At 42.8% G+C, this 27,398-nt stretch overlaps 1 protein-coding gene across 1 annotated transcript in view; it reads left to right on the top strand.

Moving 5' to 3' along the window:
* The window catches only part of syne1b (spectrin repeat containing, nuclear envelope 1b), a gene marked incomplete at its 5' end in the record, with an annotated part of 448,744 nt that overhangs the window by 64,653 nt on the left and 356,693 nt on the right, over window positions 1-27,398 (top strand). Inside the window, 10 exon segments of the mRNA XM_084310306.1 lie at window positions 723-755; window positions 2,665-2,772; window positions 10,834-10,971; window positions 13,163-13,327; window positions 15,339-15,451; window positions 15,914-16,082; window positions 18,458-18,554; window positions 23,461-23,481; window positions 24,933-25,135; window positions 26,014-26,178. Coding sequence (XP_084166432.1) covers window positions 723-755; window positions 2,665-2,772; window positions 10,834-10,971; window positions 13,163-13,327; window positions 15,339-15,451; window positions 15,914-16,082; window positions 18,458-18,554; window positions 23,461-23,481; window positions 24,933-25,135; window positions 26,014-26,178 — 1,212 coding nt within the window.

A 27,398-nucleotide genomic window follows, 5' to 3' on the forward strand; every position in this document is an offset into this window, starting at 1 on the left:
CATCCTCCCACCTGTCCGTCTGTACCGTCTCTGTCGTGTGTGAAGCTGCCTCTCGGCTCAGTTCCCACCTCCGCCGCCTCGGTCCCAGTGCTGCAGGTAAGAGCTGAATCCACAGTCCTGTGCAGTGATCTGCCCCCCCACCCCACCCCCCCACCCCCGCTAGTGCAGTGGTTCCCAAATGTTTTGTTTATGCGGACCACTAATGAAGTTAAATCAACTATCCAGAGAGGGAGGGAGAGGGAGGGAGGGAGGGAGAGGGAGAGGGAGGGAGAGGGAGAGAGGGAGAGGGAGAGGGAGGGAGAGGGAGGGGAGAGAGAGAGAGAGAGGGAGAGAGACACGCACTGAGTTCCGTTGTCAGAATGGATTTGGGAGCGTGCAGAGGGAGTGTCGGTTAAAACTGTCGTCACGCACAAGCGCCACTATTTACCGATAATGATTAGCCTAATTTGAGAGAATAACAAACTATAATAACATGTTTTATATTGCACAACTGTTTTAAAATTGTATTTAAAATGTAAATTATATTATATAAATGTTTTGGGAACCACTGCGCTAGTGCATCTTCAACCCCTCCATTAATTTCATTGTCCATTTCTCATCCCCCTTTTTGGCTCTCTCCTCTCTTTTCCTCGCTGTTCTAACGCTCGTGCTGTGTTTGCATCCCTCTGTGTGCCTCGCCTCTCTCTCTGCATCCCTCTGTGCCTCGCCTCGCTCCCGGACAGTTCGCTCCTCAAGATATAGAGCAAATGCTCGAGGTATGTGTCACCGAATAAACGTCTTTGATCGTAGATTTGAGGAAGGATGTTTTTTTCCCCACGACACAAAGTACTGGTTGAGGCTATATTTATCTCTGATATCTGTTTATATTAGGGATGGGCAAAACTCACAAAATAGCTATTCGAGGGCGTCTGGGTAGCGCAGTGGACTAAGCACTCGCCTACCACCGCAGAGACTCGGTACCTCCGGCTTGGTCAGTCGTCCCTACTAACACAATTGGCAGTGTTAGCGGGTGGGAAGCCGGTGGGGTGTGTGTCCTGGTCGTTGTAAACAGCGACTCCTACTGGTCGGTCGGGGCGCCTGTTCAGCAGGGAGGGGATCGGGGGGAGATAGTGTGAGCCTCCGCACGCGTTACGTTCCCCCAGTGAAACTCCTCGCTGTCGGGTGAAAAGAAGCGGCTGGCGACTCCACATGTATCGGAGGAGGCGTGTGGTAGTTCTACACCCTCCTCAGGCCGACAGTGGGGCAATCCGCGCAACGACCAGGAAGGGAATTGGCATAATGACTAAATTGTGATGGGTGAAAAATACAGAAAGCCCAAAAAGAAATAGAAAAAAAAAATAGCTATTCGATAGTCACTGGGAACTATTCGAATACTAATAGAAAATCTAAATTAGTTTTACTTAATGGTGAACGTGAGATAAACATGCGAGCTAGCTCGCTGAGTCGGGCCCCCAGGCTGATCAGGACCCTAACCCGAGTCGGGCCCCCAGGCTGATCAGGACCCCAACCCTAACCCAAGTCGGGCCCCCAGGCTGATCAGGACCCTAACCCGAGTCGGGCCCCCAGGCTGATTGAAATGTGTGAACAACACGGCAAACGTACAAAACGTTCATCTTTCCTTTCCGTTCTCCCAGCTGTTAACAGACTGCTATGCTACCTGGCTAGCTAGCGAGCTGTACCCAGCATGCCGTTCAGCGGTGTAACAGTTAATAGGATCCCCTCTCATTACACTACTAACAGTGTAGGTGCTGGTAAAAGAAAACAAGGGAAATATATTTTATACAATATTTGCATAAACTATTCGATTTTTTTAATAATTTTTACTAATATTCGAATATTCGGAAATTGATGCCCAGCCCATGTTTATATGTAGCTGTTTGGATGCTTCGCACTTCAGCAATGCTTTTTCTATTGTGTACCTTGTTGTCGTGTTTTCTGGGACGTCACTTGGTGGGAGTTTGTAAAGATATCTGCTAGTCATGGTGGTTATGAAAGAGGAGTTTGTAAATATATCTGCTAGTCATGGTGGTTATGAGAGGAGTTTGTAAATATATCTGCTAGTCATGGTGGTTATGAAAGAGGAGTTTGTAAAGATATCTGCTAGTCATGGTGGTTATGAAAGAGGAGTTTGTAAATATATCTGCTAGTCATGGTGGTTATGAAAGAGGAGTTTGTAAATATATCTGCTAGTCATGGTGGTTATGAGAGGAGTTTGTAAATATATCTGCTAGTCATGGTGGTTATGAAAGAGGAGTTTGTAAATATATCTGCTAGTCATGGTGGTTATGAAAGAGGAGTTTGTAAATATATCTGCTAGTCATGGTGGTTATGAAAGAGGAGTTTGTAAATATATCTGCTAGTCATGGTGGTTATGAAAGAGGAGTTTGTAAATATATCTGCTAGTCATGGTGGTTATGAAAGAGGAGTTTGTAAATATATCTGCTAGTCATGGTGGTTATGAAAGAGGAGTAGGTTGTGTGTTTGGTCTTGACTCCCGAGCTGTCTCTCTCTCTCCCTGGCGGCCTCTCTCTCTCTCTCTCTCTCTCTCTCTCTCTCCCTCTCTCTCTCTCTCTCTCTCTCTCCCTGGCGGCCTCTCTCTCTCTCTCTCTCTCTCTCTCTCTCTCTCTCTCTCTCTCTCTCTCTCTCTCTCTCTCGCTCTGACAGAGAGAGGAGAGGAAGGTTCTCCGGGAGCTGAAGGTGTTCCTGGACCAGCTGGAGAGAGACGTGCTGCGAGCCCAGGGGGCGGAGGGGAACCTCACAGACAAGTACCAGGTGAATAATAATAATAATAATAATAATAATAATAATAATAATAATAAACTTTATTTGTAGAGCACCTTTCATACAGAAACTGCAGCTCAAAGTGCTTCACAACAGAAAAAAGACATAAAATGACCCCATAAAGTGCAGACATATAAAATCACAGTTTTTCACTGTCGTATATTCTATGTACATTTCTAAGGATTCTTCACAGTGCATTGAGGTTGCTAACTGGAGGGAGAAGGAGAATGATAGAAACAGGTCCTCATCTGACTAAATAGCCAGTGGAGAATAAAACGTGCAGTCCGACAACAGAACTAGAGTTCAAATCAAATGATTTATTGCCGCGGGGCTCAAAAGGTGAATAAAAGGTTGTTTACATACAGGGATTTCATATTAAAACATGCTTTACAAAAGGATTGTTGAGAATTACACATCAAACAAGTCTGTACACAAATAGCAGTCATGTTACTTCAAATAGAGAATGTACTGAGCATTACACATGAGTAAACCTGGTCAACAGATAGGGATCTGTACATCACTAAAAAACAATGGTTTTCCATGATTTTACTCACATGTATGGCAAACAGCACAGTCTCTGGCAGAACAGCAGTGGAGAGGACGCAGAACCCCAGGGGGGTCTGGCCTCCTTTCTTAACAATGCGTTTTCATCTTTATACTATGGCCTCAACCAATAATGGCACATTCTAATATTACGTTGGTCCAATCCGGTTGTCTTGATTCTACCAACAGGCGTTTCCTCTGTTGGGGCGGTCTGGTCTTTGCCAAATGGGGGTTGGTTTCTGCAGTGGCCCCCTCCTTTTGGGCTGTGCTTTCTTGATGAGTTAACAGTTTTAACACTAGAACCTTTAGATTTAATGTAATGAGTTACATATACATTCAGCATTAACCCAATGTGGAGTTGTCTATATTTTAATACCAAATTGCATAATCAGGTGACATTCTAAATGACATTTAAATCCTTTTATCTAATAAGTCAGTTTAATTAATATGATCTTGTTTGTGACCAGACCAACTGTTCTCTGCCTGTAATCAGTGAGGTGTGGCCAGCGGTGACCACATTAACATACAGTCCTCAGTCACACAGTTAACCAGTTGTTCAAGTGGGGGTTGCCCGTCTCCTGTTCTCTCAATACAGGTCAACACAGCGGGGGTTTCCTAGAGGCTCAAACAGTTTTACCATACTGGGGGCGTTTATGACCTGTTCCTGTACCACCAACGGTCTCTAGTATCACTCCTTATTTAGCACTAAAGCTGAGACTCCGTTTGTTCCAAAAGACACACCAGGCTTTTTGCATATATTTTCTATTTACAGACATTTTAATTATGAAATACACAGTCAATGTTACCACATTCCTCCCTTTGACAATTAATATTGTCATAAACCAGTACATTGACTTGATTTCTATACATACTAACCATACAGTTTAACATAAAAATAAAAATCATAAACCTTTTAAATTTTTTCTCAATTTAAAATTTTTCTCATTATTCTTTGTACATATCTTCAATGTGCTTTTGCTCCTCAGGGCTCATAGCCAGCGGCCTACTTTTTTTTTAAACAAAAACTTAAAACTTAAAAACTAAAAATTTATTTAATCTAAAAATCACATTTAATCTAAAAATCACATTAAAACCCAGTATTCTTAATCTATAGAAAAGTTGTTCCAACACTCTTAGATGATCTGGTTGAGAGAAAACATACATTAGTATCACAATATTTTCACTTAATACATTTGTTCTTCTTGCTAATTCTTTCTTAAAAATAGTTCAATCACATTTGCATAATTCATTAATTGGTCTTCTCATCTATCCTCCCCCTTATGACCACATAATGGTCATACAACCTTACCTCCTTGTCTCTACATCTCCAGTCGGGCAGGGAAAGCAGACAAATACCCAAGGAGAAAAAAAATTCACTATCCATCCTAGCGCCTAACTTCCTAATTTATGTGTATGTCATTATCCATCCCTGCGTCGTGTCTCAATCTATCCGCCCTCTGTTTGCGCGTCCTATCAAATCAAATGTGCACAAAACAAAGACCATCAGTAGCTTGTTCAGTTATCCTCCCTGTTCCCCACAGCCCAACCAAATATCACAATCCCCAGAGGACCCTGCCCACATTTTTCTGCTCAGTCCTCAGACCGGCTCCGCCCCCCCTCCCGTGCTTGCCAGCTAACAGCTGTAGCCATGTTTCAGGCCAGGTTACATGACCCAGGTCTAGTCATCTTTTTGTCCCATGACCACCTGTCGTCAGACTCACAGACGGTTCTCATAGCCTGGACTTTTCCCCAAACCGCGTACCACATCTGTTCACACAAGTCCAACCTGGCCCCCCGTCAGGGGTTTCGTCAGAGGCATCTGTACACAAGAATCCTCACCCCCCTTTTTGGTAATTAACCACTATTGGACTGAAAAGAAACAAGAAACAAACTGAAGTTTTACGTTACCGTGCCGTATATCTAATGTAATGTATTCATTATGTGCCCTGCACATGGGTTGTCTCGCATCCCCCCCCCACTGAGCTGTGAAGAGACAAAGCACAATTGCATATTCTGATTACACATTAATGTAACAACTTTGTAAGAGAAACACCATTGAAAAATTCACACAAATGTGCAATGAACCACTTAGCTCTTTAGACATCCAGTCTTGATGTATCTCAGCTCCCACAAGACTGCACAAGTCCTCTCACCAGACCATGAAAAAATTGTTGAATACAAAAGAAAAAAAAAACTTTGAACTGCAACCTCTGTATGAAAAGTGCTATACAAATAAAGTTATTATTAAAAGAACAAGACAAAATAATCAAAATCAAACATTTCTGTAATCACACACGTGGCATCTACACATTTGAACGCTCTCATGCACACAGAGAAAACATTAAAGGAATGAAAAGAACAAACTCCAAAATCACATGCACACAGCTCACCGCTCATCATCACACAAACTGCTCCATTCAAACATGTCCTTGTGACCTGACACCTCCGTTTTCAGCACAGTCTTCCCCACAGGCTCCATTCAAACACATTCAGTCCACACAATTAAAGATTTAGAAAGAAAAGAAAACCAATCATTTAAATTCAATCATCATTCACCTGTAAACTGTTTTCTCAGGCAGTGACATTAACTTTAAAACATTTAAAAGAAATCAAATCAAAATTACCACACCACTTTTTTTTTTAAATAAGAAACAAAATAAACTCTTTCATTCAATATCTCACAGCCTCAATCACCCACTGAAATTAAAAGACACACAGACAAAAACAGACAACAACTCAATCATCTTCACCCACTCTGATCATTCAACATTTTCCTCTGCAAACACCATGTCATCCAACATATATTACACACATCATAAACAAATACTTTCAACCTCCCTCTCATACAACTCGTTAGTCAACCAACATCCTTAACAAACAATGTTAGTTGTTCCTCCTCCTTTCTCTCAACCCAGGCTAATCCAGTCTACACTCATTTTCTGCTCTCCTACCCTTACTTCCAAGAAAGGTCTAGTACCCCTTCTCAACCTGAAGTCACCCCGGCCTACTAGAACCACGATAACCTCAGGCTAGTCCTTCAATCAAATAGTCAGCCATTCAATGTAATAACCGCATCTGAGGACTACCTATCGATTTTCTCACTCACTCTCCAACTGTTTTCCTGAATTAGCCGCCAACTGTCTCATCTTCCTGTCACCCCCTATGGCCAGCATGCTGCCTTTGATCATGTCTCGTGTCCCTGTTGTAAAAATACCTCTACTGTTATCTTCCCCCAACTGCACTCTCCAATCTTCACCTCTGACCCCTACATCCCTTATCTGGCTTTAACTGCAACCATCTAACAACAGGTTTACCATCCCCCGTGGCTTCCTGTGACATATTTCTAAAGCAACCCTACCCCCCTTTGATCCTCCTGTAAACAACAAAGGGTTAATTACACAGTTCATCCCCCAGAGGCAAGCCGCCTCTCAGGGTTGAATTAATCTTACATTTCTACAGCCCCTGGGGAAGTCTAACCCCCCCCAGAGTTAAATGATCATACAGTTGCCTGTTTTCTTCAACAGCCAAACATAGAGAAACTATGGACTGAATATAACAATCCCACATTCATCTAAACATCACAATTATTGTAAACAGATTTACCCAATTATCGAAACATCAAACAAGCCCCCACCACTAAATTATCATTCCTTATTAATCAGAGGCTTGTATCAAGCATTAAATGTAACATCAGCCTATGTAAATCAACAGTGTATTAAAGATTTTAACAATCTAATCAAGCATAAACACAACATCACTTATCTAAAACAAAATTCAAAATCACAATTTAACTCAACATTAATCCAGCAATTAATTTACATACATAAACATTTTATCAACAGCCATTTGTTCAAGAAATTGCCTTTTTATTTTTTTTCAACACAAATTCCTAGAAGTGGTTAGTTTCAAGTGTGCACCAAGACTCAGATAGTTGTAAACAGGTCTGCCTGGGAATGATAACTCTGTACACATGTGATAATTGATTCTACTGCAGTTGTATTAAGTCATATAATGCAAGCAACATGTCCTTTTAGTGTAGAGCGCTTTCCAAACTCAGCCTATAGCTACTCTCAAACTGCCCCCTGTTAAGGACTTACACTTGAGTAAAACAACATTGCTTACTTGACAGACTTAACGTATATATATTGTTCCTACTATTAAATTATACATTTACCCATAGTAGTTAAATTGTGTGTTTAACTGGGTACAAGCAAAACGAAATCATCCTCTACTGATATACCTATTGTTCTTACCTGCAGTAGGCCTATACCCCTGAACTTCTCCCCCAGCATAGCTGTGCTCCCAAAATGTTGACTATTCTCCCCTAAACTATAACCACACACCTGTACACATTCCCCCCTGTTACACAAAACTTGTAGTAACACAAACAAACAAACAGAACCACTTCCAGAATCGCTTTTACAACATATAGCAAAAATACAATCAACTCACCATTGTCCCCCGAGCGAATGAATGAAAACAGCGTCTCGACCCCAGAATAGTTCCCGTACCAACGCACATGCGCACCAGAGCAAACGCCAGAGCAAACGATGTACACCGCGACAAAGTACTACTATTACCACTAAATTACTCCGTTTGGTCTTAATACATTGCAACGACGTCCACCGCACACTCTAAACACTCCTAATCATTACTTCCAAAACTCCGCCACACATACACGCTGCCCGCAAATCCATAGAATAGCAACCCATGCTAATGAGCCTAGCCAGCCTTGCATTTTTACCCAAGGGTGCACCGCGGTTCTCACACCCGGAGCTCCCACAACATTACGTCAGAGGCGTCCTACTTCTCTCAATCAACGTTATTATTTAACAATCGCTCCACGCACCAGTATCGTCTACCTAACGCCACCACGGCGCTTCTAATCATAACATTGCACGAGCTCTTATCACGGCGTTACCCCATAAATGCTCATTCCAGCTAAGTAGCTAGCCAACATGATGTGAGGGTTCAACACACTCCCCGGGATCCGCGCATTATGTGATGTTCCTACACGCGTTTGAGATCTGCGCATTCATCCAGTCCGCTCAGTATTACACCAAATATAACTAAACTACTCACATTCACTCATCAAACACACTTGTAATATACAATCCCACTCCCAACCACAATAGGAGCATTCTTTTCTTCTTCAGCTGGCCAGCTGTAAGTACTTTATAGACATTTTTACTCAAATACCAGGCTTCTGGAACAACGGTCCAACCCGTAGATGAAAATGCTCCACAGGAGAATCATGACCGTAAATCAAGACGGTTTCCCTTTGTCCTCAATCGACGCCTGTAACTCTGCTGTTACTCCCAGACAGGCCACAAGCTTCGAAGTCCCCACGCCATTCCCCAATTACGACTATCCTTTCCCCTGATCTGATCAAAACCTGCAAATCGGGGTCAAATTGTTTTGATGTACACGCACATAGCCCAATTCGATGTCGCGAGCATCAATTTAAAACAGCTCATCTTACAAGTCAGAACCCTCCGCCCTCCATTAACCTGGCGGGCGCGCGTTTTAATCCAGTATAGCATGTCTTCTACACCATTTCTGTCTTCTGACTACTAAGTCATTGTTTAATAGAAGGTTTGCAATTTATCACACTCGTATGACACACTTCCCATCTCATTCGTGCTTACTTCCAGAGCGAGGGCAAGCTACAGATAACTGGACAATGTTTCAATACCAGCACCTTCTTATTAAAAATAACATTTTAGTCCGAAGTGCCATCCTCTTTCCACCCTTACTCGGCAGCAGTTTGAACAGGCCCTCATACCTATTTATTTTGCTACCAGTCCTGGCCTAACGCAGGTCTGATAGCGATGTAAAAAACATCTTGTGCGATCCTTGCTTGATTCACACTGTAACATGTCATACTAATACTGGATTTCTCTAATCGAACGCACCTTATTTCCCTAACCACATCCACCGTCACACCGCTCCACCCCCCTGCACGCAAAAACCACACTCACCCTGGGCCCCACCGGTGCCGCCACACGACCAACTCCTCAACACTGTCGTTCTCCCCTTCCAGACAGCAAAACTCTGCACTGTAACACCTTAATGAACATTTTATCAACCCCGGTTCTTTCTACTGCTTGCTCTCAATATGGGAATAATGCAGGACGGGTCCAAAACGGCACCAATCTGTCGTATATTCTATGTACAGGATTCTTCACAGTGCATTGAGGTTGCTAACTGGAGGGAGAAGGAGAATGATAGAAACAGGTCCTCATCTGACTAAATAGCCAGTGGAGAATAAAACGTGCAGTCCGACAACAGAACTAGAGTTCAAATCAACTGATTTATTGCCGCAGGGCTCAAAAGGTGAATAAAAGGTTGTTTACATACAGGGATTTCATATTAAAACATGCTGTACAAAAGGATTGTTGAGAATTACATATCAATTACATACATCAAACAAGTCTGTACACAAATAGCAGTCATGTTACTTCAATGAAATAGAGAATGTACTGAGCATTACACATGAGTAAACCTGGTCAACAGATAGGGATCTGTACATCACTAAACAACAATGGTTTTCCATGATTTTACTCACATGTATGGCAAACAGCACAGTCTTTGGCAGAACAGCGGATCAGTGGAGAGGACGCAGAACCCCAGGGGTCCAATCCGGTTGTCTTGATTCTACCAACAGGCGTTTCCTCTGTTGGGGCGGTCTGGTCTTTGCACAATGGGGGTTGGTTTCTGCAGTGGCCCCCTCCTTTTGGGCTGTGCTTTCTTGATGAGTTAACAGTTTTAACACTAGAACCTTTAGATTTAATGTAATGAGTTACATATACATTCAGCATTAACCCAATGTGGAGTTGTCTATATTTTAATACCAAATTGCATAATCAGGTGACATTCTAAATGACATTTAAATCCTTTTATCTAATAAGTCAGTTTAATTAATATGATCTTGTTTGTGACCAGACCAACTGTTCTCTGCCTGTAATCAGTGAGGTGTGGCCAGCGGTGACCACATTAACATACAGTCCTCAGTCACACAGTTAACCAGTTGTTCAAGTGGGGGTTGCTGGTCTCCTGTTCTCTCAATACAGTTCAACACAGCAGGGGTTTCCTAGAGGCTCAAACAGTTTTACCATACTGGGGTCTTTTATGACCAGTTCCTGTACCACCAACGGCCTCTAGTATCACTCCTTATTTAGCACTAAAGCTGAGACTCCGTTTGTTCCAAAAGACTATATGTTCCAAAAGACAGAGCATATATTTTCTATTTACAGACATTTTGATTATGAAATACACAGTCAATGTTACCACATCACATTAGGATCTAACATCCCAACAGGCCACATTGTTTATAGTTTGATTCAGTTTTAAATAGACAATAATAAAAATAGTAAGATAAAATAGACAGAGTGAAATAGTGCAGTGCAATAAAATAGTAGAATAGTAGTACTTGCTGTAACAACTGTGAATAACAAGTACCAGGTTCCATAATGTTGTGTTTGTGTTTTTCCACTTTCATCTCTCAAGGCGTTCAAGAGCTTCCGTGTTCAGTACGAGATCAAGAAGAAGCAGACTGAGCCTCTGCTGCTGCCGGTGCAGAGAGACGGCAAGCTGTCCGTCGACCAGGCGCTGGTCAAGCAGGCGTGGGACCGCGTGTCCATCAGGGTGAGTGTGGCCGGTGCTGGTCAAGCAGGCGTGGGACCACATGTCCGTCGTCAGGGTGAGTGTGGCGCTGGTCAAGCAGGCGTGGGACCGCGTGTCCGTGTAACGGAGGTCCGTGAGTAATATCCACAGTCGTCACGATGGACATGTGTTGTGAAGTGACTGTGGCAGTAAGCGGTACTGCGAGTTAAACTCACTTCCCCTTAACACTTTGAGCGCCATGCCGGGTTTTCCTTTTTACCGGCTGAATGCCACCATCGGCGCCAATGTTAACGTTAATATCGCCTAATCTATGTTTAAAATTATGGCTATGTGTCTAATCTGCCCATCGCATTATCAAAGACTATTTTCCAGTCAGTGCTGTCAAGGCAGATTGTTTTTTTATCGCGTCGTTTCCGTTTCAGAGCATTTATAAAAGCACCCGTTTTCAGATAAAAAACAGCCCATTGTGGAGCATTCTATGAAAATCGTCTTTTACTGGAATATTCCACAACGTTGATATTCGTCTGCCTTTTTATGAATCGTTTTCAAATAAACGCTAGATGATCAATATTATACGTGCACGCAAGCACATTCGAGCCGCGCACGGATAATCGCCCCGTTGATTTCCTCGCGGACTTTTACAGTGAAACCGAAAGAAGACATTTCACAAAACAGCTTATAACTTCATCAAACTTACTCTGATTATCTTAACACTGATAACATAGAGTCCTTACCTGACATCAGATGGTATCCAACTGGTATATTCCAATTCCTGATCACCATTCGAAAGAATCGATACGTGTATGGATCCAACGCGATACAGTAGAACTCCATGATCCGCGGGGATCTGAGGATCCAGAATGAACTCTGGTAACCCCGGCTGGATCAGTGGATTGGAAAATGTGGAGTACCGGATTTTTTTCCCCATTCATTTTCATTGAGTCCATTCCAAAATCACTTATGTCATCTGGGAGACGACAGGGGGCGCTTTTTTCCACAATGATCGCCGGCGCCGCTCGGCTATACTCGGGTGATGCAATATGATTTCAGATCGCTAAAAAAAAAATCAGAGAAATCTCGTGAGTGGCTTTCAACCACCTATAAATAAACCCGAGATATCTCGTGAGTGGCAGTGAAAGTGTTAAAAGACACATAGACACGTTACCAAGAAGTGAATTCACCTCTTGTTATAGCGGTCTGTGCTGTCGCTCGCGGTGCGGCCGACCCGGGTTCGAAACTCCCTTTAACACAACGCAGAGGAGTCACATACGATCGGTCACATCTGTCAGGGTGAGTGTGTTGCTGTACTGACATGTACACCCTTTGTAATCATTACTGTAACTACTACTACTAATAATAATGTCATTTATAGGCCTCTGAGAGTTAATTATATAGCTTACACTGTTTATGTTTATCATATCTTTATATTCAGATCCAATTTTATTGCCTATATTTATGTATTTCTACTATTACCCTGCCCGTACCTGTGCCTGTACCTCCCCGCCCCCCTCCCCCATCCTGCTATGATGCCTGCATTTCCCCAAGTGGATCAATAAAAGAATATCTTATCTTCATTAAAACTTCAAAACAAAGACAATTTGAGAGATAAGGTCATTCATGTAACTTGCATAGTAAACTGTCAACTTAAAGCGCCCTCTCTTCACTGGTTGCCATAAAGTGCTCAGTGGGGCGCGAGCCTCTGAATTAGAGTTCATTAGGGAGAGGAAGGGGACAGAAGAGGGTTTGTTCATCGGTCCGACCGCTCTCCTGGACGTCACTAGACCAGCAGTAATATTCTGTCGAGCGAAGGCTCAGACACACGAGGAAACGCTCCGACGCGACATCAGATTCCTGCGCGGTCTCATCTCGCTGTAAGAGAAAGAGGATTTGCTCAAAACATTATCTGTAAATAGTAACCATACTTGGGAATATTATTTGTCTCTATTTATGTATCTATGTTGTATGTATGTTAGTAGGTAGGTGTGTAAGCCTATCCATGTTATATGTTTTGTTTGCCTCTGTTTGTGATCAGGCTCCCTCCAAAAGCTTTAAGTAGCTTCTTGGGAGACCTGGCACTCGCACACAATCTCGACGATGATGTTCTCACCGTGATGATGATATTTATTGTATTGTATCGTGTGAGTGTGTGAATACATTCAAATTCAAATGGTTGCACTGTATCAGTTGTTGTAACTATGGGCGGCCCTTGCAGCTGCTGGACTGGCACATCCACCTGGACAAGTCCCTGCCCGGCCCCCTGGGAGTGATCGGAGCCTGGCTGCACCGCGCCGAGATCGCCCTGCGCGAGGAGATGCCCGTCCAGCAGGCCCACGAGGAGACGGCCAACGCCATCCACCGGAAGCTGGAGCAGCACAAGGTGAACGGGACGTTCAGGGGCATTGTTCAAGTTCAAGTTCTTTATTTGTAGGGGCGACAGTGGCTTGGGAGGTAGAGCAGTCATCTGGCAATCCGGAGGTTCCTGGTTCGATTCCCACTCCTCCCGGGCAGCATGTTGATGTGTCCTTGAGCAAGACACTTAACCCCTAATTGCTCCCGATGAGCAGGTTGGCACCTTGCACGGTTGCCTCCGCCGTCGGTGTGTGAACGTGTGAGTGAATGATTAGAATGTAAGGAACAAATTGTAAAGCGCTTTGGATCAAAGCGATATATAAAAAAGCAGCCATTTACCATTTGTCAAATACACAACAATTGCAGGTAAGGACATCTTTGTGTTTGGAGCTCAGACTCAACAGTGCACAATAATTTTTAAGAAACAACGATGAATACAAGAATGGTAACAATAGGTAGTAGTAGTAGTAGTAGTAGTAGTAGTAGTAACATAGTAAGATAAAATAGTCAATAATTCACAGAAAGTGACTTGCATGTAGTGTATGTGCATGATAAGGTGCAGGGTACTTGTGTGTGTGTTTCCAATAGCAATAAGTAGTAGTAGTACAATAAATAAAATAAAATATAAAAATTAGGTAAAATAAAATAGTAAATTCCTACAGAAATTGCTGCCTTGCTCTCCGTTCTGCTCTTTCTGACTACTTGGTACGTACTTGGTATCACTTCCTTGCTGCCTTGCTCTCCGTTCTGCTCTTTCTGACTACTTGGCACGTACTTGGTATCACTTCCTTGCTGCCTTGCTCTCCGTTCTGCTCTTTCTGACTACTTGGCACGTACTTGGTATCACTTCCTTGCTGCCTTGCTCTCCGTTCTGCTCTTTCTGACTACTTGGTACGTACTTGGTATCACTTCCTTGCTGCCTTGCTCTCCGTTCTGCTCTTTCTGACTACTTGGTACGTACTTGGTATCACTTCCTTGCTGCCTTGCTCTCCGTTCTGCTCTTTCTGACTACTTGGCACGTACTTGGTATCACTTCCTTGCTGCCTTGCTCTCCGTTCTGCTCTTTCTGACTACTTGGCACGTACTTGGTATCACTTCCTTGCTGCCTTGCTCTCCGTTCTGCTCTTTCTGACTACTTGGCACGTACTTGGTATCACTTCCTTGCTGCCTTGCTCTCCGTTCTGCTCTTTCTGACTACTTGGTACGTACTTGGTATCACTTCCTTGCTGCCTTGCTCTCCGTTCTGCTCTTTCTGACTACTTGGCACGTACTTGGTATCACTTCCTTGCTGGATTGGGGCTCTGGGCCGTATCATACTCGCATACATACAGACATACAGAGTTTGCACTGAATTGGGAAAACCGGCTTTTAGCTTCTGTGGCCCACAAACGTGGAATGTTTTGCGATGCACTTTAAAACTAAATTCCTTAGTATCTGTTGGTTTAAAATATTAAATAGCAAACCACTTCACCACAGTCTGCAGTTGTTTTTAATTATTTTAAATGTTTAATTGATTGACTTTCTGTTTCTATACCTTCTTTTTTGGTATTTATTATGTGTTGTATTTCTCTACGTCATTGTAAAAGAGAGCTTGCTCTCAATGCTCCTTCCAGATTGAATGAATGAATGAATGTTGGTGATACTAGAATTTGAGTTGACTCTACTGTGACACTTGTTGTCACTCTGGCTAAGAGTTGTCTAAGATGTCTAAGATGTAATATAAAGTAATGCCAATGTGTGGATATGTGTGCACACACTCACTTTAAACATTCACTTTAGACACTTTAAACACTTTTTAACACTACACCTTATTTGATCAATTATTACTAAATCTCTGCACTACATCTTTACTTCATTTTAGCATTTTGTTTGTACTTTAGTTTGTATATTTTGTATAGTGGTTGGCCTTTCTCTTTTTTTTTTTACTGTATGAAGCACAATCTCAGGGGGGCTCATACTGAACCAAGCATTTCACTGTAATGCACATGTACCTTATATGACAAATAAAACAAAACTTGAAACGTGTCTGTGTGTTTCAGGAGGTCTTAAAGAACCTGGAGGCACACAGGCAGACCTTCCAGCAGATCCACAGAGACCGGTCTGTGAACGGGGTGCCCGTCCCCCCAGAACAGCTCCAGGACATGGCTGAGCGGTGAGTGCTTGTTGTTTTGTATGATGATGTCTGCGATAGAAAGCGCAGAGGCAGGTTGTAGTGTTGTATTGTATTTACTGCTGTCAAGCGACTCAAGTCTTTTTTCTTTTACTATAGTAAAATGTATATTATAAAATGTATTATACTAAATTATGTTATATCAAGTAAAATTAATGGAGGAACAATTTAAATGTAAGGGGGTAGGGATCAATAAGCTTAGCTTCCCTCTACTCCTTTTTTGAACATGTCAACTAACTACGTTGCTCTTGACTTTTTGTTTATAATTTCTTTTTCATTCTGATTATTCTGTTTGACAAAGCTTGATATTATGATTTATTTAGAGGAATGTAAAGAATACATGTTCAAAAATAAACTTTATTCATTCATTCATTTTCACTCAAAGTGCAGAGGCGGGAACTTAAAGGACAGTGCGTCACTGATCAATGGGTTTCACCCCCGCAGGTTCAATTTTGTGTCCACGTCGTCCCACGCCCACTTGATCAAACTGGAATTCTGGGAAATGAAGTACCGTCTGATGGCGTTTCTTGTGTTGGCTGAGTGTAAGCTCAAGTCCTGGATCATCAAATATGGCCGACGGGACTCGGTTGAACTCCTTCTACAAAGCTACGTTGTAAGTTCTCCTTTTTAATTATTAACAGCTATAAGGATATTGACTTGGTTGGATACATATAACTATTATACCCGTGTGTTCATTTTCACATTTAAAGGTAGAATCTGTAATGTCGTTAAACAGCGACCTCTAGGCAAAAGAGCCTCGCTTGGTATTGCATTTTGTTTACATTTTTTGTTTTGGTCTGATGTTTTGGTCTGGTGTTTAGTCACTTATTACACTATGAGTTCCTCCAGACCTCTCCAGCAGTAGCAACCCCTCCCCCCTCTATCCCCACTCAACTCCAACCCTAACCCTAACCCCTCCCCCCTCTATCCCCACTCAACTCCAACCCGCGCGCGTCAGACCAAAACAAAACATGTAAACAAAGTGCAATACCAAGCGGGGCTCTTTAGGAGCGTCTGCCCACTGAGTGTGTCTGACTCTTAATCACCAAAACCTGCACAGACTACAACGTATCAATCAATCAATCAATCAATCAATCAATCAATCAAATGTATTTGTATAGCACATTTAAACATGACACTTGTCAACCACTTGTCGCATAGCAAAAAAGAAAAAGAGAGGACTCCTAAAGTATAAATAAACAGAAAAAATAAACAATGAACAGACAAACAAAGAAACGGAACAACACGTCAAAACAAACAAGGCAAGAGTCACGAGTGAAAACAGGAAGAGAAAAAAAACGCAGAATGAATTGAAGTCAATGAGGAAATGGAATCCTGGAGAGCTTTTTTCTTTTGTACACAGTTTACCAAAATCGCTCCTAATCACTCATTTCTGAACGGATTTGTATGAAATTTGGACATGTACTATATATGTACTATGGACCCAGGTTGTTTTCCAGCTTATACACATTTTTTTGGATATACTATTTTTGGATATTGCAACTACTACAGAAAAACGTGAGTAACACGTTTTTTCTACAACTCAAGTTCAGACCTATGTTACTCTATTTCATTAGCATTAAAAGTGATTTTTCTTTATTGTGTAAGAAACTTCAGAATGTTATATTTCAAAAGAGACCAGGCTTATGCATGTGCTATAAGTATAAAGATAAGCTTTTGAAAAAGAGTATGCAGTCCTCAAGTTCAAGTAAAAAAATTGCCAAAGGTCGCTGTGTACCATGTGGTAATTAGGCCACCGCTTTAAAGTATACAGATACATGGCGGTGTTTGCAGGGCTCAAACTCTATTTTATATCATAGCTATGGATATAAAACGATTGCCCATTTGACATTGAGTATCTATCGTTTAATTTGTGAAAAAGAAAAAAAAATTCATCCATACATTCCCGTTTTATACTGTGGTGAATATGAGTATAGTTTTAGAGTAATCCTGTCTAGTTCAAGAAAACGCCGCTATGCAGCGTTTAGTGCATTTCACTAAAAAGCGTGCCGTTTCTCGCCTGTATCAACAATCAATCTGAAATCAACACTATATTATCGGTATTATGTTTCATCATGAATGCATGAAAGGGTGGGGGGGGGTAGTTTTTCCATGCTTTGATCGCCACCAACGGAATACGTTACACACACACATTACACACATATGGTCGGATCGCTGTGAATGGATTCTTGGATCAACGCAAGATTGATACCATATAGCCCTTACCTTGACTAGGATGTACTGCAAAAAGAATATTCCAATTATCTGATCGCCATTCGAAGTATTGATGTCGACCGTGTTGCCAACATAATCCACCAAAGAACATGAACCAGGAGTGCTTGATTCTCCTCAATCCATGTGTTATAAACGCTTGTCCTGCCCGACGAGGAAAACCCAGACCGGACTTTTTAGATCGACGTACAGGCTGAGCCAGAGAGTTTCCAAGGATGTGCAGGCGGTGGTATTGGACCCTCGGTGGATTATGAATGGAAATAGCGAATAAAAGAAATAACGACCAAAACCCGACTATACTCTGGTCTGGCGCCGAACATTCGGCGAGTTAACCCGACTATACTCGGGTCCGGCGCTAAAAGTGTTAAGTGGTTAATTATATTGTTTACACTGTTTATTTTCCTCATATTTCTATATTCAAATATTGCCTATATTTATGTCTTTCTACTATTCCCCTGCCCATACCTGTACCACCCCTCCCCCATGCTGCTTATCGTCTGCCTAGAGGTGGCTGTTTGACAGCATTACAGAGTCGACCTTTAAAGAAGAAAGAAGCTTCACACTTTTCCGCTCCAACGCTTGTTTACTGGACCACATTTTGAACCTAATCGCTCTTCACCAGCTCCTCAACGTCATCCACTAAACACGCGTCGTAGCAGAAGAGAGCGTGTCTTCTCTTACTCGTGGTGTTTTCTGCCCGGCGACCACCGAGAGGACCTCCTCTCATCTTTCAAATTTTTTTGTGTTTCCCGACAGGCGTTCATCGAAGGTCACAAGTTCTTTGAACAGTACGAGATAACGTTCAGGTCCCTCAAGCGGGCCGCCGAGGTCTACGTCAAGTCCGACGGCTCAGGTGAGATCCGTACTGTGTCCTTTCGGTACCACTTCATACCGGGTTATGTGTTGCCCACGTTGCAGGGGGATTACTGTGTAATAACATAGAAGTAACCAGGGAATGTATGGTATGACTTACTACCATAGTGTCTTTATACCTGTATCACTGTATATATTAATACTTTACAATTGTGTTTGTTTGTACAGTGTCTCCTCCCCCCCCCCCCTCAATGTACAGTGTTACTTGTTTATACAGTGTGCCCCCCGCCCCCCCCCCCCCCCCAACCACCTCCAATGTAAATTACCCAGTATGGTTGTCAATATCCCAATGTACCCAACCCCCCCCACCCAACCTCCAATGTACAGTTTCTACGTCAAATGTATATACTCCCTTTTCTTGACTCCTTCTGTATCACAAACAGTACTGTATTTGCAAATCTGGTATGTCATAAATGTATAGATGTAGCAGTACTGACTATCTGTATGTCATGTATGTCATATATGTCTATATGAATTGAAAATGGGGGACCCTGATGGAAACAAGACAAACGTCTTTCTCAGGTCTGCATCCCCTTAACAATTGTATGTATTGAGCCGTACTGTATTGTACCCATTCTGCAATCTGTTAAATAAAGTTTTCATTCATTCATTCATTCACTACAATTCTGTACATACATCTGATTAGCACTATACTCAGTAGTACTAGTTCATGTATTTTATACCCAGTTTAATCACCTGTATATTACTATTTCACTTTACTGTTACATTTACACTCTGGTTGGATGCCAAACCTCTTTTCATTGTACTGTACTTGTGCTGTATAATTAGATCAGATTAGATTCAAATTGATTGTCATTAAACGGCACAAGTACAGTACAACGAAATTAAGTTTGGCATCCAATAGGCCAGTGTTTCCCAACCGGTGGTACGCGTACCACTAGTGGTACGTGGGTGGTCCCCAGGTGGTACGTGAAAAGATTTTGAAAAGTAAAAAAAAAAAAAAAAAAAATGTTTTTTTATTTGTTTTATTATAAATTGTACAAGAGAACTGTACCCAAATAATGAATAATGCATAATCTGTAATAATGTAACCAAAATTGGGGGCATTCAAATTAAGTAATCATTTGCTGGCTATAATTATATTATTGGCGCGGAGTTCAGCTTCCCGCCCGCCGGCGCCGGACTGTCTGTCCTGTCAGGTGTTCATCTGAAGAAAAAAAAAACTCATCATTGTAGTGGCGCGCTGGCTAGCAAAACAACATTATTGAGATAAAAATCATTATGGATCAATGGCTGAGTCGAGCTGGTTCATCCAGAAACAACAGCACGGATGATACTGGCACTGCTGAATCAGGAGAACCTGTTCTCAAGAAAAAGAAAACTGAGAAGGTGACGATTCGGCATTTTGATGAACAGTATGTGCTCTCCGGGTTTACTGTCACGGCCACAGAGCCACCACAGCCAATGTGTTTCATCTGTGGCGCCGTGCTTTCTAATAATAGCATGAAACCATCACATTTACATCGGCACCTCAGTACTAAACATCCCTCCTGTGTGGGTAAGCCTGCAGAGTTTTTCCACCAAAAGCTGGCTGAATTTAAAGGAAGCCAAGGCAAACTAAAGAAAGCGACATCGGTCTCAACCAAGGCCTTGGAGGCATCTTATGCCGTGTCGCTACTCGTGGCTAAATCGAAAAAGCCATTTACCATAGCCGAAGAGCTCATCTTGCCTGCTGCTATAATTCTCGCAGAAACTATGCTCGATAAGAAAGCAGCTGATGTCCTCAAGAAAGTGCCGTTGTCAAATAATACTGTGTGCCATCGGATCGACGACATGGGAATTGACATTATTGACCAAGTGGTTGAAAAATGTAAAGCATCTGGCATGTTCGCTTTGCAGTTGGATGAATCAACGGATGTCAGTGGGGAAGCACAACTGATTGCGTTTGTGCGTTACAAAGACACTTTGGAGAAGATGATCAACGAGCACATTCTGTTTTGCAAGAAACTCACGGGGAGAACTACTGGACTGGACGTTTTTAACGTTATTGACAATTTTTTCTCTCAACACAAGCTGGATTGGAAATACTGCTCTCATGTGTGCACAGACGGCGCTGCGGCGATGACCGGCAGAGTAAATGGATTATTGGCCCACGTAAAAAAGGTAAACCCTGACGTCACATGGATGCACTGTATGATTCACAGAGAAGCACTCGCTAGCAAGAGAATGAGTCCAGAGCTAAATGATGTTTTGAATGATGCCGTAAAAGTGATCAACTTCATACAGTCCAGGCCTTTGAATCATAGACTGTTTCAGTCACTGTGTGAAGACTGAAGCTCCTGCTTCACACCGACGTCCGGTGGTTATCCCGAGGGAAGACGTTGCAGAGGCTGTTCGAGCTGCGCAATGAAGTGAGGGCATTTCTGTCTGAGCACACACACCCCCTTGTGGCGATGTTCGACGATGCAGACTGGGTAGCTCGGCTGGGATACCTCTCTGATATTTTCAGCAAACTCAACCAGCTGAATCTCTCTCTTCAAGGTAAAGACACAACTGTTCTTAGCTTGTATGACAAAGTGTGTGGATTCACGGAGAAGATCAGGCTCTGGCAGAGCAAATGTGAAAAAGGGGATACAAGTTGTTTCCTGCAGCTGAACGCATACATTGCTGCTGGTGAATGTGACAGAGCTGCAATTGTGAAAATAGTACACACACATTTGTCCAAGCTCAAGAATGAGTTCAACTCTTACTTCCCTGATATTGACAACAAGTCATCCACACTGGACTGGGTGCGTAATCCATTTGTGACATGCATTAACAGCAGCATTCCCGCCAGACTGCAAGAAGACCTCATAGATGTGTCCTCAGATAGGAGCCTGAAGATGAGGTACTCAAGCACACCACTGACACAGTTCTGGTGTGATGTGGAGAAGGAGTATCCTGAATTGGGGAAACATGCCCTGAATGAACTGCCTTTTGGGTCCACATACCTGTGTGAGGTGACATTCTCCGCCATGACCCACATCAAAACTAAACACAGGAACAGACTCAACTTGGAGAATAACCTGGTCACAGCTGTTGCAACAATCTCCCCCAGACTGACAAAACTGATGAGAGAGAAACAGGCTCAAGTGTCACATTAATTGGTGAGTTAGAAACTTTTTTTTATGGTGAGTTAGAAACTTTTTTTTAGTCTTTAAACCAGTGGTCTTTCCCTGAGATCTTTCCCTGAGAGTCCACATTACAGCTCTACTTTTGTTTTGATGTGAAAAGTGATGCTGCATAAGATTACTGCACTTAGCACTGACTGAGAAAGTACAGTTCTACTTTATAAAATGCTAATTGTAAATATGTTTGGCAATGTTAATTAATAGGAGAAGGTCCACATTACAGTTCTACTTTTGTTTTGATGTGAAAAGTGATGCTGCATAAGATGACTGCACTTAGCACTGACTGAGAAAGTACACATTACAGTTCTACTTTATAAAATGCTAATTGTAAATATGTTTGTCAATGTTAATTAATAGGAGAAGGTCCACATTACAGTTCTACTTTTGTTTTGATGTGAAAAGTAATGCTGCATAAGATGACTGCACTTAGCACTGACTGAGAAAGTACACATTACAGTTCTACTTTATAAAATGCTAATTGTAAATATGTTTGTCAATGTTAATAATATGAGAAAGTCCACATTACAGTTCTACTTTTGTTTTGATGTGAAAAGTGATGCTGCATAAGATGACTGCACTTAGCACTGACTGAGAAAGTACACATTACAGTTATACTTTGACGTTTTAATGTTGGACCAAAGCATTGCATGTAATTAGAATACAGGCAAATAAAAGTAATTTAGTTTAAAGTACAATCTTGGCTGTCTTTTTCTCTCAATGCTTCAATAGGTAGATCTTGCCTTCACCAAAAGAAAGTGATCTTGGGCTTAAAAGAGTTGGTGACCACTGCTTTAAACAATGGCTATTATAATTTATATGATTAGTTATGATTGAATATATGATTTAAGTGTCACATTAATTGTCGCATTGGGTCACACAGACAAAAATCTCCTCTTCTCCATCTCTCCTCATCACTTCTCTCCTTCTTCCACTCCCAGGTTTTACCTTAGCTACACACACACAAACACACACACACACACACACTGGATGGGCCGCCATGTCAATTTTAATGTAGGGCCGCTGTGCCACGTATCGGCCGCCGTGCCAATTTTAATGTACGTGCCGATTTGACTTAACACTGCTCTGTGCTGTCATGGTGGCTGGTGGCTATCCATGGTGAATGGTGTCTCAGAACTAAAGCTTTACTTCAATAAACTGCCAACCTGTGTGACCATGTGACTTTATCCAGGTCTCACTCACACACACACACACACACACACACACACACACACACACACACACACACACACACACACACACACACACACACACACAGCCGGTCTGCCACAATATATAGACTATTAATTTATTAATTATACATCCTGGGCATCACCACGATTGATTGCGTAGTAGGTGGTACTTTGGTTGGCTTGAAATGCTTTGGTGGTACAGTACTCAAAAAAGGTTGGGAACCACTGCAATAGGCAACTAACAATAATGACAATATAATAACAATTCATTTGAATCTAATCTAAATACCTGATAACTTCTGGTAAGATCTGGCAGTGACCAAGTAATTATTTGTAATTATGGACAAGTGCGTTCTCAGGTGAATCTGATTCAATTACAAAATAATTACATGGCATTTCCCAGTAATTAAGTTATTTCTGTGTTATTACATAGTAATTACCCTGTAATTTGTGTAACATAATATGAAGTGCTACCGGTCTCTCTGTTCAATCTGTTGATTGATGTTGTGTTCAGTGTTTAGCTCATACAGTAGTTAACAATCTGATTATTGATTTCACGTTATAGGCTCTAAGGTCTGTAACAGAGGTAAGTCCAAAACTCAACCAGGTTTGAATCTCAGTGGATGGATGTGATGCTTTCCTGAGCTCTGGTTGTTGTGTTGTGTCTAAAGCTTTGATTGGTTGTTGTGGTTCTTTGACTAAATCACAGATTCCATAATTCTGTGCCTGTCTACAGAACAATACCCTAAACAAATATTAAAGGACACACGCCGACATTATGGGAAATGCTGATGCACTTACTGTCTTCTCCAGAGTCGGACAAGAAGATGGATACCGATTCCCTCTCTGTGCGTTCACTAGAAAGCTACAGTATTCGGCTGCAAGCTAGCCTAGCTTAGCACAAATTAATGGAAGCGAATACGGACCACTAGCCTAGCTTAAAACTTCGAGAGACAGCTAGACTAGCTGGTTCATATCTGCTTCCATTCATTTGTGCTAACAAAACAATATCTGAAATGAAAAAAACGACTGTCTGTACTATTATGTACCTTACTACTATGCTACTATACTATCACTATACTATACTATCATGCTAATATGTCTATACTACTATGCACTCAAGTCAAGTTGTTCGACAGTATTTGACCAACAACGCCACTGACCCTTAGCTGCCAGAGATGTACCCTTCCTGCTGACTTGTTGTAAGTCACTTTGGATAAAAGTGTCAGCTAAATGGCTAAATGTAAATGTATGTAGGCTAGCTTGCAGCCGGATAGCTTTCTACTGAACACACAGAGGAGGACATTGGTATCTATCTTCTTGTCTGACTCTGGAGAAGACGGTAAGCGCATTTCACATAAAGTTGGAGTGTTCCCATGAGCTGACGTTCTCTTCTAACAAACCTCTAACAATTTCACAGAAGTGAAAGCATTTAATCACGTTACTATTTGCATGGCACAATAACAAGATTCACAGAAGTTGGAATGCTATCTTGGCATGACATTTCTCACTGGATGCTGACTGTATTGATTGTACTGATTATATCTTCACACACAGGGCCGGTCCGTCCTTCAGGCCATACAGGCGGTCGCCTAGGGCCCTGAAATATATAATACTCAGAGGGCCCCCCCTCCCCCCCATTTGCTCAACGTCAGAGAGAAACACTGACTGGTGAAATGAGGCGTCTGCAAAGATGATTGAATGTAGTGTGGTGAATCAATTTCACCAGTTGCAGTGTTTCTCTCGAACGTTGAACATAATAATTTTTTACTATGGGGGGGGGGGGGGGGGGCATTTTCAGGATCTTGCCTAGGGCCCCAACAGACCCACGGGCCGGCCCTGTTCACACCATCAAACGGAACCCTTCTTTAACGTTGACATCAAAGGTGTCCTCTCACTGTACTAACGACTTGACCTATCTCAAACCCCGCCCTCTTTTGATCACAAAAAGAGGGCGGTGGGTTGAGAATGAGATGGGGTCAACTCAGCAGGCCTAATCGCATGGACGGCAAACTCAACGTAGCGCTTCTCTTCCAGCGGACGACGGGGAGGGGGTGAGCCGGTTCCTGCAGGACGCCACGGCCCAGTGGAGGAACCTGTCGGTGGAGGTGCGCAGCGTGCGCAGCATGCTGGAGGAGGTGACCTGTAACTGGGACAAGTACAGCGGCACGGTGGCCAGCCTGCAGGCCTGGCTGGAGGACGCCGAGCAGACGCTGAACCAGTCGGAGAGCGCCAAACGAGTGAGCACCGTTAATAGTAGATATATATTATATATATACACACACAGACACACACATACATACATACATATATAATGTATATACACACATTATACACACGCGAGTTAACTATGGACAATCATGCGATTAATCAGATTTAATATTTTAATCGATTGACAGCCTTAGTATATATATATTGTATCTCTCCTCGCCTCCTCTTGTTCTCCTCTCCTCTTGTTCTCCTCTCCTTCTCCTCTAATTCTCCTCTCATTCTCCTCTCATTCTCCTCTTGTTCTCTTCTCCTTCTCCTCTTGTTCTCCTCTCCTCTTGTTCTCCTCTCCTTCTCCTCTCATTCTCCTCTCATTCTCCTCTTGTTCTCTTCTCCTTCTCCTCTCCTCCTCTTGTTATCCTCGCCTCCTCTTGTTCTCCTCTCCTTCTCCTCTCATTCTCCTCTCCTTCTCCTCTCATCCTCTTGTTCTCTTCTCTTCTCTCCTTCTCTTCTCCTTCTCTTCTCCTTCTCTTCTTCTTCTCCTCTCCTTCTCCTCTTGTTCTCCTCTCCTCCTCTCGTTCTCTTCTCGTTCTCTTCTCGTTATCTTCTCGTTCTCCTCCTCTCCTCCTCTCCTCCTCTCCTCCTCCTTCTCTCCTCCTCCTCTCCTCCTCTCGTCCTCTCCTCCTCTCCTCCTCCTCTTCTCTCATTCTCCTCTCCTCCTCTCCTCTCCTCCTCCTCTCCTCCCCTCCTCCCCTCATTCTCCTCTTCTCCTCTCCTCCTCTTCTCCTCTCCTCCTCCTCTCCTTCTCCTCTGCTCCTCCTCTCCTCCTCCTCCTCCTCTCCTCCTCTCCTCCCCTCCTTCTCCTCTCCTCCTCCTCTCCTCCCCTCGTTCTCCTCTCCGTCTCCTCCAGGACTTCTTCAGGAACCTGGGCCACTGGATCCAGCAGCACATGGACATGAACGACGCCGGGAACTTCCTGATCGAGACGTGCGACGACACTGTGTCACGTGACCTGAAGCAACAGCTGCTGCTGCTCAACGGACGCTGGAGGGAGCTGTTCGTCAAAGTCAAACACGTAAACCACGTCTCCTCTTAATAAGGGTCTTAACACATTCCTGGCCAACCACGTATATATACGTTATTGGGATCCGACCGTTGGAGGCCAACCACGTATATATACGTGTTAAACTAGTTTTTGCTTTTATTCCATTTTTGAATATCCTACTCAATGTCACAGAGCTGTATGTTGGCTGGAAAATGCCTATTGGGACTCGGAAAGTGCAGTACCGGCCAGATCCTGGTAGTGGCGCTGCCTCGAGAATGCAGTAATCCTTGTTGCAGATGGGGTGTAACTTTTTTTTCATTCCGGGTTAACTTTTCTGTTAGCCTGAAGCTATGGCTTCAACCGATCGCCTGAAATACTTATTGTGATGCCAAATTCAGTATGCAGTAAAGGAATATAGCATCAGCCAATGGACATATCGATCTACCAGATGGCGATCAATAACTGGGAAATTCTTTTTGGAATCCAACCAGCCACAGGTAAGAGCGATTTGACGTCAATTTCAGCTTGATCGGGCCTTGTTCTCATAGCCATCCCCCTGATCAGCGTATGTTGTTGTAATAATGAATGCCGTTATTGGTAATCAATAATCAGAAACGACTTCCCCCGCCCCCCCCCCCCCTTTCATGCATTCATGGGGGACCATGATACCGATCATATGCATTTTGATTTTTAACTCTAGCTTGCGTAGGGCCGAAACGCCAATCGATTTAACGTTATTAGCTTAGCGCCCTATAACTAGCTTTGCAGGAATTACCCTAGAACATTGCGGTATAGTTCATATTCACGATGCTATAAAATGGGAACGTATTGATGAAAAAATAATTTCCTTATGGCATATTGAAGGGAAGGTTTATACTGTCAATTGACAATGACAATGGACACATAGCAATAATATAAAATATAGATTTAGCTCTACAAACAACCTCACGCACAGTGAAACCTTGTAATGAAAAGCTGGCCTCATAGAGTGGGATTAGACGGGCCCCAATGGCCATGAATGTGTTAATAAGCATAAGTGATACTTAGGTATATAGAGCTTTTCTGGAGCTCATGGTTGCTTTACACACTAAGGGGCTGTGGTGGTGGTGAGACAAACAACAGATAAGCGACAGTGGCTCAGGAGGTAGAGTGGTCGTCTGGTGATCGGAAGGTTCCCGGTTCGATTCCCGCTCCTCCCGGGCAGCGTGTCGTAGTGTCCTTGAGCAAGACACTTAACCCCTAATTGCTCC

This window comes from Notolepis coatsorum (assembly GCF_963971535.1).
Source record: "Notolepis coatsorum genome assembly, chromosome: 3".
NCBI classification, from domain to species: Eukaryota; Metazoa; Chordata; class Actinopteri; order Aulopiformes; family Paralepididae; genus Notolepis; species Notolepis coatsorum.